This window comes from Nyctibius grandis, chromosome Z (genome assembly GCF_013368605.1).
Source record: "Nyctibius grandis isolate bNycGra1 chromosome Z, bNycGra1.pri, whole genome shotgun sequence".
In the NCBI taxonomy this organism is placed as follows: Eukaryota; Metazoa; Chordata; class Aves; order Nyctibiiformes; family Nyctibiidae; genus Nyctibius; species Nyctibius grandis.
In genome coordinates, this window is record NC_090695.1 from 50531394 (window position 1) to 50546566 (window position 15173).

The 15173-nt window shown below is 40.2% G+C and overlaps 1 protein-coding gene across 2 annotated transcripts in view; it reads left to right on the forward strand.

The window, feature by feature from the left end:
• Positions 1 to 15173, forward strand: part of SNCAIP (synuclein alpha interacting protein) — a 103062-nt gene that overhangs the window by 36819 nt on the left and 51070 nt on the right. For both annotated transcript variants that reach the window (XM_068422878.1, XM_068422876.1), the window contains exons 2-3: positions 4508 to 4610; positions 14829 to 14901. In XM_068422878.1, coding sequence (XP_068278979.1) covers positions 4554 to 4610; positions 14829 to 14901 — 130 coding nt within the window. In that variant the 5' untranslated portion in view covers positions 4508 to 4553. The remainder of the gene's footprint in view (positions 1 to 4507; positions 4611 to 14828; positions 14902 to 15173) is intronic.

Consider the following 15173-nt stretch of genomic DNA (forward strand, 5'->3'; position numbering starts at 1 on the left):
TCTTCTTTTAGCTTTGAATTCTGAGAGCAGACAAGATTTAGTTTACCTGTATAAAATGTATGTGTGTGTGTATGTGTCTCTCTGCAAGCCAAATTGCCAGACAAGAAATGCCCTTTTTTGGCTTAAAATTTTGTGGAATATTTAATGACTAGCTTCCAAAATACAGTTAGGAAAGTTGATCAGATAAATGTCAGACATTTCTGCTGGAAGGCCAGAGACAGTCATCTGTATTGCTTTGGTGTTGATGCTGGAAATACATTATTCATTTCATGTCATCCATTGCTGGCAGTTGCAATTACAGTTGCAGTTATTTTTACCTTGAGTTTGACCAGTTTTGCTTATGATCTGCTTGTGAGTGCTATTCAGATTGTTTATATTTCTGGTAAGAGGCTGGATTCAGCCATTGCAAAGGTCTCAAAATAGCCACAACTCTGAGTACTACCCTTATCATATGGTTAGCATTATACATGGTGCAGTTCTGCTATGTTAAATTGTATCCAAAAAGTGCATCCCTTGAATAAGACTCTAAGTGTAGTCATGGGAAATCTTATTTGGTCATAGTATTTGTCCTGAGTTGCTGTCCAGTTTTACCTCATCAAGAAAAAAAATGAAAATCTTATAGTGAACAGAATGCATGAGTCTCTTGCCCTTTCTTTACATGTAACTGAACACTATCTTCCGATAGAGAAGTTTTCTGTAGAGGAGATGTGTTTGTTTTGATTACCAACTTTCTCTTCAGCCTTGGTGTGTTTCATAGTATTTATGTTTTGAGAAGACTGAAGACAGCATTTTGGGGAAGTAATGTTGCAAGGTTGTGGACTGGCATGATGAGTTTTGTACATTTCTAGGTGATATTAAGTCTTTTCGTCAGCCGTGGATGGATGCAGCATTTTTTTGCCTCAATGGCTTCTTGCAGTTTAGAACTAAAAAATAAGTTTGAAAGGCTGATATCTTTTTGTTCTAAAATCTTGATATATGTGGTAACCAGGAATAGCAGTTCTTTTATAAAGCTATGGAGTTTTTTTACCTGAATAAATAATTTTTAGTTGCAAAATAAAATCTTTAGGTAACTTCTTGATTCTGGCTTGTTATGTGGCATGTTTAGGATAGCTTTATTTATCTCTTCCATTGATTTTTAGACATATTGTGTGGGTTTTTTTTTTTAATCCATTTAATTCCAGTGAAAAACTGAAACTCAGAGAAGCTTTTCTTTGTTTTTAGACTATTTGTATGTGATACAGTCTGTATATGTCTGTAACCTTTAAACTTTTCTATTTTAATTCTCATTCTTCATACATGTATGACCTCATGTAATGATACTGGGTAGATTCTACAATCCTGTAATTTGTGTAGTACATGGCATTTATCTTGCTTCTAAAACTCACTTAATTTGGTTTGAGCTGATATCAATACTCACAGTGATAAATGGACAGCTAGTCTTTACCTCTGTGGAGGAACACTGTGATGAGTTGACCTTGGCTGGCTGTCAGATGCCCACCCTGCTGCTCTCTCATTCTCTCCCCTGAACAGGACAAGGGGAGAAAATAAGGTTAAAAATTTCGTGGGTTGAGATCAAGACGGGGAGGTCACTCACCAATTACCATCGCAGGCAAAACAGACTCAACTTGGGGAAAATTAATTTAATTTATTGCCAATTAAAAATAGAAGATAGTGAGAAACAAACACAAAAACTAAACCACCTTCCCCCCACCCCACCCTTCCCAAGTTCAACTTCAGTCCTTTGTTCCTGACTCCTCTACATCCTCCTCCCCAAGCGGTGCAGGGAGAAGGGGAATGGGGGTTGGGTTCAGTCCATCACACATTGTCTCCACTGCTCCTCCCTCCTCATGCTTTTCCCCTGCTCCAGTGGGGGGTCCCTCCCATGGGAGACAGTCCTCCACAAACTTCTCCAGTGTGGGTACTTCCCACAGGCTGCAGTTATTCACGAACTGCTCCAGTGTGGGTCCCTTCCATGGAGTGCAGTCCTTCAGGAACAGACTGCTCCAGTGTGGATCCCCCTCCACAGGGTCACAGGTCCTGCCAGCAAACCTGCTCCAGTGTGGACTTCTCTCTCCATGGGTCCACAGGTCCTGCCAGAAGCCTGCTCCAGCGCGGGCTCTCCATGTAATCACAGTCTTCTTCGGACACATCCACCTGCTCTGCTGTGGGGTCCTCCACGGGCTGCAGGTGGAATCTGCTCCACCATTAACCTCCATGGGCTGCAGGGGGACAACGTGCTTCACCATGGGCTTTACCATGGGCTTCACCATGGGCTGCAGGGGAATCTCTGCTCTGGCACCTGAAGCACCTCCACCCACTGCTTCTTCACTGACCTTGGTGTCTGCACAGTTGTTTCACTTATTCTCACTCCTCTCTCCCAACTGCTGTTGCACAGCAGTTTTTTCCCCTTCTTAAATATGTTATCGCAGAGGTGCTACCACCATCACTGGTGAGCTCGGCCTTGGCCAGTGGCAGGTTCATCTTAGAGCTGGCTGACATTGGCTCTGTCAGACACGGGGACAGCTTCTGGCATCTTCTCACAGAAGCCACCCCTGTAACCCCCCTGCTACCAAAACCTTGCCATGCAAACCCAATACAGTGACAGTGCACTTTGCCACAAGTAAGCTTTAATGTCTCCCAAATGCAACACATTAAAGCATAAACCTTAACAAAATATACAGAAATTCTAAGTTTCTGTTAAGAAAGCAAAATCTCTAATGTGAAGAAGAATCTGTTGACTTGAATGTGTCACACCTTTTTACAACAGCTAATTCCTTTCATTGCAAGGATTTTGTCTGATTTTAGAGGTTCCCTCAAAGAATAAACTTAGCATTTGGGAATTGTGCAAAATGAAAATCTTTCAATTAGTTTCACATTATAGCCACTTCTGTTTCCTCATATCAAGTTGAACCGAGGGCTTTATGATGTTTTTACCTTTTTGTAGCCATCTCCTTTTCCACTGCTTCACTCAAGTCTAACAGCCACAGTGAGAGGCAATAATAGGTAGCTGAGGTTCTTCTTACATGCTGCCTTCCTCTCCAGTTTCTCCTTCCTAGAAGTTCCTTTCTTCTCATATTGCAAGGAGTGGAAATATCCTCATACATTAAAGAAAACCCATGCTTTTTTTTTTTTTTTTTTTTTTTAAGAGAAAAGGATACTGAATAGTCCTTTACCTTCAGTAACTTCATGAGAAACATAAATTTGCTTTTCCAGCTCTTTCAGCTTAAAACTGTAGATTTGCCTCTTGGTTCTTCTTCTAATAACTTTTCAAGAACAGGTGTCTTAAGATCAGCTTTGTGCTTGGATGGGTTGTTATGAAGGACATTAATGACTGAGGTTTTGTTTGCCAATAAGTGTAACACCTGCAGAAAAGTGTTTATCTTCAAACCCCTTATCCTAGGACATTCTTAACTGCATATGAATGTTTCACACAGTGATTTTATTTAAACCTACACAGCTGACTTCATTATTCATAAACATATTTCTTGGCAGTTGTCATGTGAATAAACTGAGCTTGTATTATTTTTTTGCTTCAGGCATTTCCTTATGTACAAGTACTAAAAGGATTTAATTTGCTTCCGTAATAATACTTAACACTAAAGTAGTGCCTCACGATATTTAAAAATGCATTATCGCTTTTCTTTTCAACCTCCTTTAAAGTAGCTTCCTTTTCTACTCTTACTTCTGTTGTATTTGCCTGTAGTGATAATGCACACCTTCATTCTAGTTAGGATTAAGAAAGTAATGAGGGTTTTATTGTCTTTGATTTTCTGATTGTTTAAGCTCCAATTTATTCAGAATTACATATCGAGTTTTCCAGCCACATTTCTTGCTTTGCAAGAGAGTTTTCTCTTCTTTTTCCCTTACTGGGTGGAAATGGTTAAGGCCCCTGATAATCAGTGCACATTGATATAATTCTGGTTTTGCCTTGGTTACTATTTTGGGGGAAGTACATTTGCAGGCTGAGGAGAGATAAATCATCCATCTGTAAAGAACTGACTGCATTGTGTGTTAGTCTGCTTGTATGGAGAAGTGGAGATAAGGTGTGATAAGATTTTGTTTTCTGTGCACAGCATGCTTCTCAGTTCTTTTCTGCCTTCTTGAGCAGAGGAAAACTATAGTAACAGGAGTTGCTGTGTTCAGTCCACTAAAGTAGTAGCATTCTTAAGAGAAGATTAGTGATTAGCACAGCTATGGTTGCAGGGTCATGAGGGTGCTCAACAGCTTAGGTCTTCACACTTATATAGAACTTCTAGAAGGACTGAGTGATGCTACATCAAGTATTTTTTGCTTCCAGTTCAAGTACCACTTGGCTGTTCTCCCTAAAAATTGAAATGGCTTCTCCATGAGAAGTAGAGATGGCAAATCGTATTTAGCTTTTAGGATTAAGTTATGAAAGACTTTACTATACAAGTTAAATGTTTTCAGCAATCTAGCAACTATATTAAATCATTTCTGTGTGGTTTTTACTCTTTAGTAGACAATTCATTTCTCTTTTCTTAATCAGGTCTTTACTACCGTGCTGACTCACCCAAAATGTCCATAGAAGAAAAATGGAAGCCCCTGAATACCTTGATTTGGATGAAATAGATTTTAGTGATGATATATCGGTAAGTACAAGTCTGATTTTATTTGGTCAAGTTGAGACAATCTTAGATATCTCAGTCCTGATATAACAAATAACAGTATTGTTAGAAGCCATACTCCTTTTTACTTCTTACATAGGAATGTTTAAATAGCTTGAACCTAGAATCAAATAAAGTGTTTCGTAAGGGAAATCTCTAATAAGCTTGGAAGGAAATCTTGGTTCCTCTCCTTCAGGTAGTAAAAATAACTTGCAAATCAAATTAATAAATGAGTTTTATTTCTGGCTTGCTTATCTGCTCTATTGTCTTGAATGCGTTATATGCTCTTTAATGCTAGCCTTACACACCAAAAATATAAGTTTACCTTTTTTTTAATTGAATGTATTTCAGTTGTAAAAAACCTCCTGCTTCTCTCACCTCTGAAATGCTCCTTTTTCATGTAAGTTGCTACTCTGCCTTTTCCACCAGTAGCTGTCTCCAAATACAGCAAGATTTTATCAATAGGTGTAGCTACCTGTGACATGGTAGAGTACAGAAAGAGGCAGAAGGACTTCCAGGGACTCATAGACAGCACTGATCCTTAGCGTCACAACTAAAACAACTGCAGCTGTAATTGCAATCAGAACTATTGTTCATCTACATTGTTAGTAGTTCTTATAGGAAGCACTGATAAAGTATATTCTATTACTCATAATAATACTGCTACTGCCAGTGTTTCTGCTTTTTGTGTAATAGAGTTGCTAATATGTTGAATGACTGATTAAGAATGGACTTGAATACATAAATCAAATCCACTATAAGAAAATCATTAATTCAATTTTCAGATCAAAGAAAGTGTGCTGCAATCTCCTTCCACTTTTTTCATGATTTTATAGTTTTATTTCTTTTTCTTTTTAAAAAGGGCCTGGTTTTCGCTTTAGCATTTGGGACTCTTGATTCATTTTAAAACATTCCAGATGCTTTATTTGCAGACAGATTCCTTTTGGATAGGATTTTATTTTTACCTATTGTAACACTGAATTTTTATTAAAGAGGAATATGGCAAATGCCCAAAATATTACAAGAAAATGAGCCAATCTTGAGTGAATACCTTATTCTGGGCAACTTTCTTTTTATTACTGTTATATGCTAGATCATGTCCTGGTATCTGTTTCTATACTCAGTTTTGTAAAACTGTAAAACGTAATAGATGTAACCTCTCCATGTCTCTCCCACTGTGACTGTTGCTGCATACTGGTGGGTTAGGTTACTCACTTTTCTGCTGAACAGCTCAGGCTGCCTTGTTTAATAGGCTGTTCTTTCATTGGATGCTGAAACTTGAATTAAAAAACAGCACAAATTATAGAGGTAGCAGTTTTATTCCCTGCTTTAGCAGGTAAGAGAACAAAGGATTTGTTGCCAGAACCCCAATTAACATGAGAATTCATGGTTATTCTAGTGCTCTACTCATATCTCACCATATACAATTTAGAGATACCTGACCTTCACATTTTATCATAAGCCTGCCGTGGAAAGAGCAGCTGCACAGCATCAGGGTTAGCAATTTATATTGTTGCTGTTAGCCCTCTGGTTCTAATCCAGTGCAGAAAAGTACTGACTAAAAATAATGGCAGCAAGAAGGCTGTTAAAATGATGCACTTATAAATGTACCCGAGTTAGAAAGCCACTGTGTGTAGTCCAGACCCCTGTAGATTATTTCAGCCAAAATGACCAAAATGTAACAAACATAGAAAATAGACAGGAATTTGTTTTAAAAGGCAAATAGATATGTAAGTGGTTTGGGTTTCTTTTTTTTTTTTTTTTTGTTTACGTTGCATTTGCACATAAGAAGATGAAACTGTACATTTGTCCAAAATCATGGACTCCCAGAATGATTTTGGTTGGAAGGGACCTTCAACGGTCATCTAGTTCCAACCCCCCCACCATGGGCAGGGACATCTTTCACTAGATCAGGTTGCTCAAAGCCTCGTTGTGGTGTGTTGACCTTGGCTGGCCACCAGATACGCACCAAGCTGCTGCATGACTCCCCCTACCTCAACAAGATGGGGAGAAAAATATGACAAAAAGCTTGTGGGTCAAGATAAGGACAGGGAGATCACTCATCAATTACTATCACGGACAAAACAGACAAGACTTGGGGATATTAATCTAATTTATTGCAAATCAAACAGTGTAGGATAATGAGAAATAAGAACGAATCTAGAAACACCTTCCCTCTGCCCCTCCCTGCTTCCCAGGCTTAATTTCACTCCTGACTTCTCTAACTCTCTGCCCCAATCAGCGTCCCCCTGGGGGACAGGGAGAATGTGGGTTGTGGTCAGTTCATAATGCTTCGTCTCTGCTGCTCCTTCCTCCTCACACTGTTTTCCTGCTCCAGCATGAGGTCCCTCCCATGGGATACAGTTCTTCACAAACTGCTCCAGAGTGGATCCTTCCACGGGCTGCCATCCGGAATGGACTGCTCTGGCGTGGGTCCCCCATGGGGTCACAGGTCCTACCAGAAAACCTGGTCCTGTGTGAGCTCCTTTCCACAGGCCACAGTTCCAGCCAGGAACCTGCTCCAGAGCGGGCTCTGCACAGGCTGCAGGTTCCTTCAGGGCACATTCACCTGCTCCAGCACGAGGCCCTCCATGGGCTGCAGGGTGGATATCTCCTCCACCATGGTCTTATCCATGGGCTGCAGGGGTGTCTCTACTCTAATGCCTGGAACATCTCCTCCCCCTCCTTTTTCACTGACCTTGGTGTCTGCACAGTTGTTTCTCTCACAGTTTCTCACTCCTCTCTCACAGCTGCTGTTGTTCAGTGTTTTTTACGCTTTCTTAAACATGTTTTCTGAGACGTACTACCAACATCACTGATGGGCTCAGCTTTGGCCAGTCGCAAGTCCATCTTGGAGCCAGCTGGAGATGGCTCTGTCCCTCATCGGCTCCTGGTGCCTTCTGGCAGAGCCACCTCTACAGCCCACCCTGTTAGTTTGCCACATAAACACAATACAATCGTCAGTTATGGGCATCCACCATTTCTCTGGGCAACCTGTTCCAGTGTCTCACCATCCTCATAGTGAAAAATTCCTTCCTTACGTTCAATCTAAATTGACCCTTTTTCAATTGCCCCTTGTCCTGTCACTACAGACCCTGGTAAGCACTCTTTCTCTATTTTTCTTATAAGCCCCTTTATATATTGAAAGGCCACAATAAGGTCTCCCTGCAGCTTTCTGTTCTCCAGGATGAACAACGCCAACTCTCTCAGCCTTTCTTCATAGCAGAGGTGTTCCAGCCCTCTGACCATTTCCATGGCCTTTTCTGGACCCACTCCACAGGTCCATGTCTGTCTTGTACTGGGGGCCCCAGAGCTAGATGCAGTATTTCAGGTGGGATCTCCTGAGAGCACAGTCGAGGGGGAGAATCACCTCCCTCCCACTGCTGGCCATACTTCTTTTTATGGAGTCCAGGATACAATTGGCTTTTGAGTCTGCAAGTGCATGTTGCCCGCTTACATCCAATTTTTCATCCACTGGTATCCCCAAGTCCTTCTCTGCAGGGCTGCTCTCAATCCCTCACTCAGCATTGATACTGGAGGTTGCCCTGACTCAAGTGCAGCACCTCAGCCTTGTTGAACTTCATGAGGTTTGCATGGGCCCACTCCTCAAGCCTGTCAAGGTCCCTCTGGATGGCATCCCTTCCCTCTAGCAAATCAACTGCACCACTCATCTCGGTGTCATGTGAAAACTTTCTGAGGAAGCATTCAATCCCACTGTCTCTGTCATTGGTGGAAGTATTAAATAGTATTGGTTCCAGTATGCACCCTTCAGGGACACCACTCATTACTGGTTTCCACTTGGAGATTGAGACTTTGACTGTAACTCGATGGACATGGCCAGTTCCTTATCCATCTAACCATCCATCCATCAAACCCATATCTCTCCAAATCACAGGCAAGGATGTTGTGTGGGACTGTGCCAAAGGCCTTACAGAAGTTGAGGTAGATGACATCTGTAGCTCTTGTCACTCCATCGTAGAAGGCCACTAGCTTAGTCAGGCACAATTTACCCTTTGTGAAGCCATATTGGCTGTCTAATAACCTCTCTGTCATCCATATGTTTCAACATAACTTCCAGGAGGATCTGTTCCACAGTCTTACTGGGCACTGAGGTGAGGCTGACTGGTTGGTAGTTCCCAGGGTCCTCCTTTTACCCTTTTTAAAAATGGATGTAATATTCCCTTTTCTGCAGTCACTGGAGACTCGACCTGAGTGCCATGACTTTTCAAATACGAGACTGGCTTAGCATCTACATCTACCAATTCCCTCAGGACTCTGAAATGCAAATACAATGCTTATTTTGCAAACTAAGATGCAAAATCTTAGTATTATTCCACATGTATCTGATGTAGTATATTTGAGTGTAGTTTAAACAGCAGAATAAGTTTCTGGGACTCTTGTTTACATTAAACCAAGCTAATATTATGTCTGCAATGACATTAAGCAACCAAGCTGAATATTTTAATTTATTTCTTCATAAGTAACTGCTCACAGAAAGGAAGAAAAAAATTACAGCCTTTAAGTTGCATTAAATGATAGATGCGCTATAAAAGTAAAAGTATGTTTTAAACTTTCCCCTTTTTCCCATTAGCACTCGTGATTTTGCCCATAAATTTATTCCTGCTTTAAGTTGTACGCTGTTGTTATGGTTACCTGAAGGTTTCCTAACCGCTTAATTAAAATGTGGGATTTCTATTGTGCTGACAAATTGTGCAAATTGAAACTATTTTATTTCTTTGTTTACAGAAGTAATACCAAATGACCTAGTCATAGCCAGAGCTCCTGGTGCTAGATATTTGTAAACTGTTTGGGGTTGAGTCTATAGACTGTTGCTCTGATCATTCAAATATCTCTGTATGAATAAAAGCGTGGCTCAGTGGTGCCAGTGCAGGACTGGGCCTAATTTGAAAGTTTGTGAAATGCGAGTGCAGTAAGCGAATTCAAACATAGCTAAGCAGCTGTTGAATTGTCTGGTATTTTGAAACAGCTTGAAAAACTTCTTCATGTCAGTCCTCGCCTGAAAGGGCAGATGTAAACTTTGTGTGGTCGGGAGTATAGCCAATCTGCTGTCCTCCCATTTACTTGTCACAGGGAATGTCTTGAGTCTGCTGTTGCCCCTCCTTGGCCATGGGAGGAGCTAGGGCACCCCTCAGGCTCACACTGGTGTACAGGCAACACACAGCTAGACTTTGCCTACCCAGCGACCAAGACTTCAGGGCTCAGCATGGACGGTCCTACATAGCTGTGCAGGCACAGTCACTAACTGCAGTGGGTTGATTAATTTCCTGTCCAGCTGATGAACTCATTAACTCATTGATAATTCTCTTTTTTTTTTCCCCTCTCTCGCTTTTCAGAATGAAACAAAATGCAGCTGGCCACTAAAATGTTCCTAGAAAGTGTTAGATTCAGGCAGACGTTTTGTGCCTTTAACAGTGTTAGTGTCTGTATAGGTCTCCTTTAAAGTTAAAAAGAAGAATAACATATGAAATGTCTATATAAGATACATAGCACAAATAGCCTAACCAATACTCCAAAGATGCTGATCACAGCCATTAAGTAAGAAGTTTATTTTGGGGGAGGTGTTACTTCTCACAGGCACTGTGCCAGCCTAATCTCTTTCCTCCGCCTTTTTGCTCTGGAGCTGCTTAAATTGACACTACTATTGAGAGAAATCTTCCTGCAACCTCAGGTCAAGTATTGTTGCTTTACTTGTTCTCAGTGTATCTTGCTACTCCCAAATAAATGTCTAAGAAAAAGGGTGGTGTTACACAGTTATAAATGATTAAGCAAATGTAGTATAAAGGTATTAATTTAATGGGATTTGAATGGTAGTGAAAGAATTTATTTTCCGCTATAACGAATAAACTGAAATTAGACTGTTAAATGGCTTACAGTAATAACACTTGGAAACAAATTAGCTATAGTGGAAGAATGTGTCTTTTCTCTATCTAAACAAAAACAAGGAGCTGTGCATTTAAGAGCAGGACATAGTCACTGGTGTCTTGATCCAGTGACTGTGAATTTGATGAGTTTTGATACTGACTCTAGTTGGAGCAGGACACGGTCCTTAGTGTTTTGAAGGTGTCGTGGTTCTGATGACGTGGTCTGAGAGTCACACTCTGTGTCCATCTTTGCCCTTTGACTCCATTTCAGGAGACATTAAAGGTATTCTCCACAACAGAATGTTAAAAAATAACTTTTGCTTTTTAATTTACAATTTTTTTTACTATTTTGTATATACATTTCTACACTACTACTCATGATCCAGTATTTCTTCTCTCTGATACTTCTCAGACGGAAGTGAATCTGCGAGTGGCAGACAAGTGGCACAGCACAGGACAGCCTTAATAGAGATTGAAGTTCTTTTTCTCATGTGTTGGGTTTAAAATTCATTGCATTAAAATTTGAGAACCATGTGAAATTTAAAAGATTAACATTTGCAATTGTTCAAATTGTGTAGTGCAGTTTTACGTAATGAACAAATGTTTTGTATGACAAGGGAGGTTCCATTTTCCCCTGAATTAATAGTGTCTGTTGAAGTAAATTGGGAATATCTTGCATTTCCTTGGAGTAATTGTTACTGCTTCTTGTCTCTTGTTTGCTGTTGGTTCTGTTCTTCCATCTTACAAAGTTCTTAATGGGTTTACTGAAATTCACTATTTCAGCTTGGACATAGGCATGCCTTAAATGCAGAAAAAGCACCCAAACCTCAAACAGCAATCAAAAATGCCATTACATGCATTATCCTGGGAAGAAGCCCTTAGTTTTGTTACTGAATTTCACCATCAACCACAACACACTTTGATTAAATACCAAAGATCACAGCAAGCATTGACTAATGAAGCAATCTATTGTGCTTAGCTTTCACATTGTCTCTTATGCCTTTGGGCATGGCCCTCAGCTCTGGTTGACTTGGTTACTCTAATAGTGAAATATGAGAAATTGTGTTTAATTTTGTATGTAAAACAATTTAAAATGGTTGAATGAAAAGTGGGAAATAATTAATTTTAAATGCCGTTGAATACGCATTAAGTCTAAAATTCTGTTCCAGGGAGCAGTTGCAATCTCAGCCTCTTTTGCTGTCCCTCTTTGATTCCACTAGTAACCTTGAAATTTTTGGTTGAAGAAAAGCTAACTAACATTACTGATGATCAAAGCTGGTGCTAGATTATGAGAGAAACTAGTTCTAGAGGGAAGAGTTGGCAATGGATTGTGCTTATGGTTGGGAAAGGTCCACTTTAAAGAGTAATTTTACTTGCTTCCTGGACCAAAAGCCAGTTCTCCACAACTTGCCCACAGAATACAGATGGCACAAATGTAAGTGCGCAGAAGTCTTTTTGAGGACAGAGGTGAGTGGGAGGAAATCTGTTAATGAAATCAAACCAGTAGGATTAAATGGCATAATTGAATTTATAACATTTAATAGATTTTTGGTGGTGGGAGGTGGTAACTGAATACATTTTAGTGCAATGTTGAAACAGAAAGAAAATCTGTTCTTCCAGGAAAGAACAGCAAAAAGACAAAAAGAAAAATGTCTTTCTGTTTTTGAGGTTGCCTGACAAAACACATAGCAATGGAATACAAAAGGCCTCATTCTAATTGAATTACAAATTGTGTAATAGTTTAAACTGCACCAGCTGGTCTTATGAAGCTACCATATTCCTTGGAGACATGTTCCTTGGATTCTCTTAAGAATCTTACTAGACTAGTTCAACATTGCCTTGTGAGTCTTTGTGCTGAAATAGCAAGATGTGTGGCTTAACAGCTCAATCTTAGTTAAACAATAACTAGACTGAAGTACAGCACATGGTGTTTGTGCATGTGTGTGTTTAAGTTGTATTAATTTGTATTTAGTAGCATCTTTCTGCCTGTCTGTTCTTCTGCTCTTTGTTGCTTTAGGCTGTCACATCCTGGAGCAGTCACAGCCTTATAGACAACCCCTTGTTTAATGGGGATTGGAGTCACTGGGTAGTTCTCTGGAGTGCTGCTACACATTTTAATTAATAAGTTCAGCAGTGATCCTGGGAATACTTACAAGAGATTCTTGTTGTAGTTGAAGTTTCTCAATACATCCCTGAATCAGGTCAGCAAGGGAAAAAGGAAGGCATGGGAGGTTTTTCAGGCTTGATAAAGTAACTACAATCAATTGAGCAACAGTCTTAACCTTGCACCAGAAGAGTAAATTACTTCTGCAATTGGTCACATGAGGTCAACTTTAGATTATTTTGAAGTAGATTGCCAGCTGTGCATTCGAAGCACATCAAAGTTTGAATGACGAACTGTTAGAAAAAAAAAGGACAAAGTATGACCATTTCTTTTTTATGTGGAAAGCTCATGTGGTTTTATATGTAGTTGTTTTGCTTCATTGGTCAATAGCACACCAGCTAAAAATATCTGTTTCTTTGAAAACATATGGTGTTTATATATTCTTTAAAAATTTTCAGTTGTGCTAATCCTAAATGCTTTTTTCTGTTTTAGTTTCCAAAATACTGTTTTTAATAGTTTTTTTTAATATGAGCAAAGCCATTGATCTTTCACAGACATAATGATTTTAATTTGTTTATGTGAAGATTCCTGTAACATTAGCATTTGATTAAGGAAGGCTTGCTATTAAGTAACTTAATTTCTGTATGTAAGAACGTGTAGTTTTATAACGCTGGATCATGTGTTTTACCAAGGGTGTTCCACAAGTTTATAAGAAAAACATTTCTGTTTAGTAAGATACATATGTCATCCCTTTTTTTTTCCTTTTTAATGCTGAATTCAGAGAGTAACATACTGGTTAATATCAGGCATATCCTGACACATCAAAGGAATAATGCAAGTTTCCTTTAATAAAGTCTGGGTTAGAGAAATGAGCCTGTTGTCTGATATGTGTATGTACCTGCATCTCTCTCTGAAAACTCTTAAGGGGCAAATATTCTGCATTACTTTTTACATATTGGTTTGTGAAACCTTGAATTCTATTTTTTAAGCATGAAGTATCTTGCAGTAAAATCACCATAAGAGATGCCCAGCTGGGCAAAGTGAGACCCTCAACGTTTGCTGTGAAGCGTAGAACTTTTCTCACCTTTGATATATCTTGCATCCCATGGAAAGGATGGCCCACACCTGGGCCTGTGCAAACCACATGAAGTTCAACAAGGCCAAGTGCAACGTCCTGCATGTGGGTCGGGGCAACCCCAAGAACAAATACAGGCTGGGCAGAGAATGGATTGAGAGCAGCCCTGAGGAGAAGGACTTGGGGGTGATGGTTGACAAGAAGCTCAACATGAGCCGGCAAAGTGCACTTGCAGCCCAAAAGACCAACCGTATCCTGGGCTGCATCAAAAACAGCATGGCCAGCAGGTCGAGGGAGGTGATTCTGCCCCTTTACTCCGCTCTTGTGAGACCCCACCTGGAGTACTGCGTTCAGCTGTGGGGCCCCCAACATAAGAAGGACATGGAGCTGTTGGAACAAGTCCAGAGGAGGACCATGAAGATGATGAGAGGGCTGGAGAACCTCTCCTATGAAGACAGGGTGAGAGAGTTGGGGCTGTTCAGCCTGGAGAAGAGAAAGCTCCGGGGAGACCTCATAGCAGCCTTCCAGTACCTGAAGGGGTCCTACAAGAAAACTGGAGACGGACTTTTTACAAGGGCATGTGGTGATAGGACAAGGAGGAATGGTTTTAAACTGGAAGAGGGTACATTTAGATAGGATATTAGGAAGAATTCTTTACTGTGAGGGTAGTGAGACACTGGAATAGGTTGCCCAGAGAAGTTGTGGATGCCCCCTCCCTGGCAGTGTTTAAGGCCAGGTTGGATGGGGCTTTGAGTGACCTACTCTAGTGGAAGGTGTCCCTGCCTGTGGCAAGGGGGTTGGAACTAGATGATCTTTAAGGTCCGTTCCAACCCAAACCATTCTATGATTCTATGATATATAAAATGTATTTGTGACTTGAATAATGGTGACTGTAGGAAGGAGAAATCTGTAGTGGGGGGCCGCTTTGTTGTATCTTTGAAAGTCTGTTTGATATCTGTCAAGCTGGTACACAAAAGCAGATGCCATCTTCTTTTCACATATAACCTGAGAAGACCAACAGATTGCTGGAAGTACCCTTGGGTTGGAAGAGTTAGGCTGTGCCCATGACATCAGGACCTCTTGAAAATCTTACTTTTTATCTTTATATATTAATTACTTCATGTACATTTTTCTTTTTACAGTATTCTGTGACTTCTCTCAAGACCATCCCAGAATTATGTAGAAGATGTGATTCACAAAATGAAGACAGATCAGGTATGATGCCCACTTCTGTCCACCCATCATTTTCTAGGCTGCTTTTTATCACGTACAACTTGGCAACAATAGCTTCTTGGCAGTGTTCTGTTGTTATGTTTTCTCTCATTTTTGTACAGCTTTCTGGAAACATGACTTTTTTTTTTTTTTTCAACAGATGTTAGTTCATTAGAAGGGAAAAAAGTTCCAAAAAAGGATTTGGCTGTATACAGATAAATGTAGGGCTTCATTTCAGCAGCTCCAAACCACAGTATATGCAACAGTTTACTTGA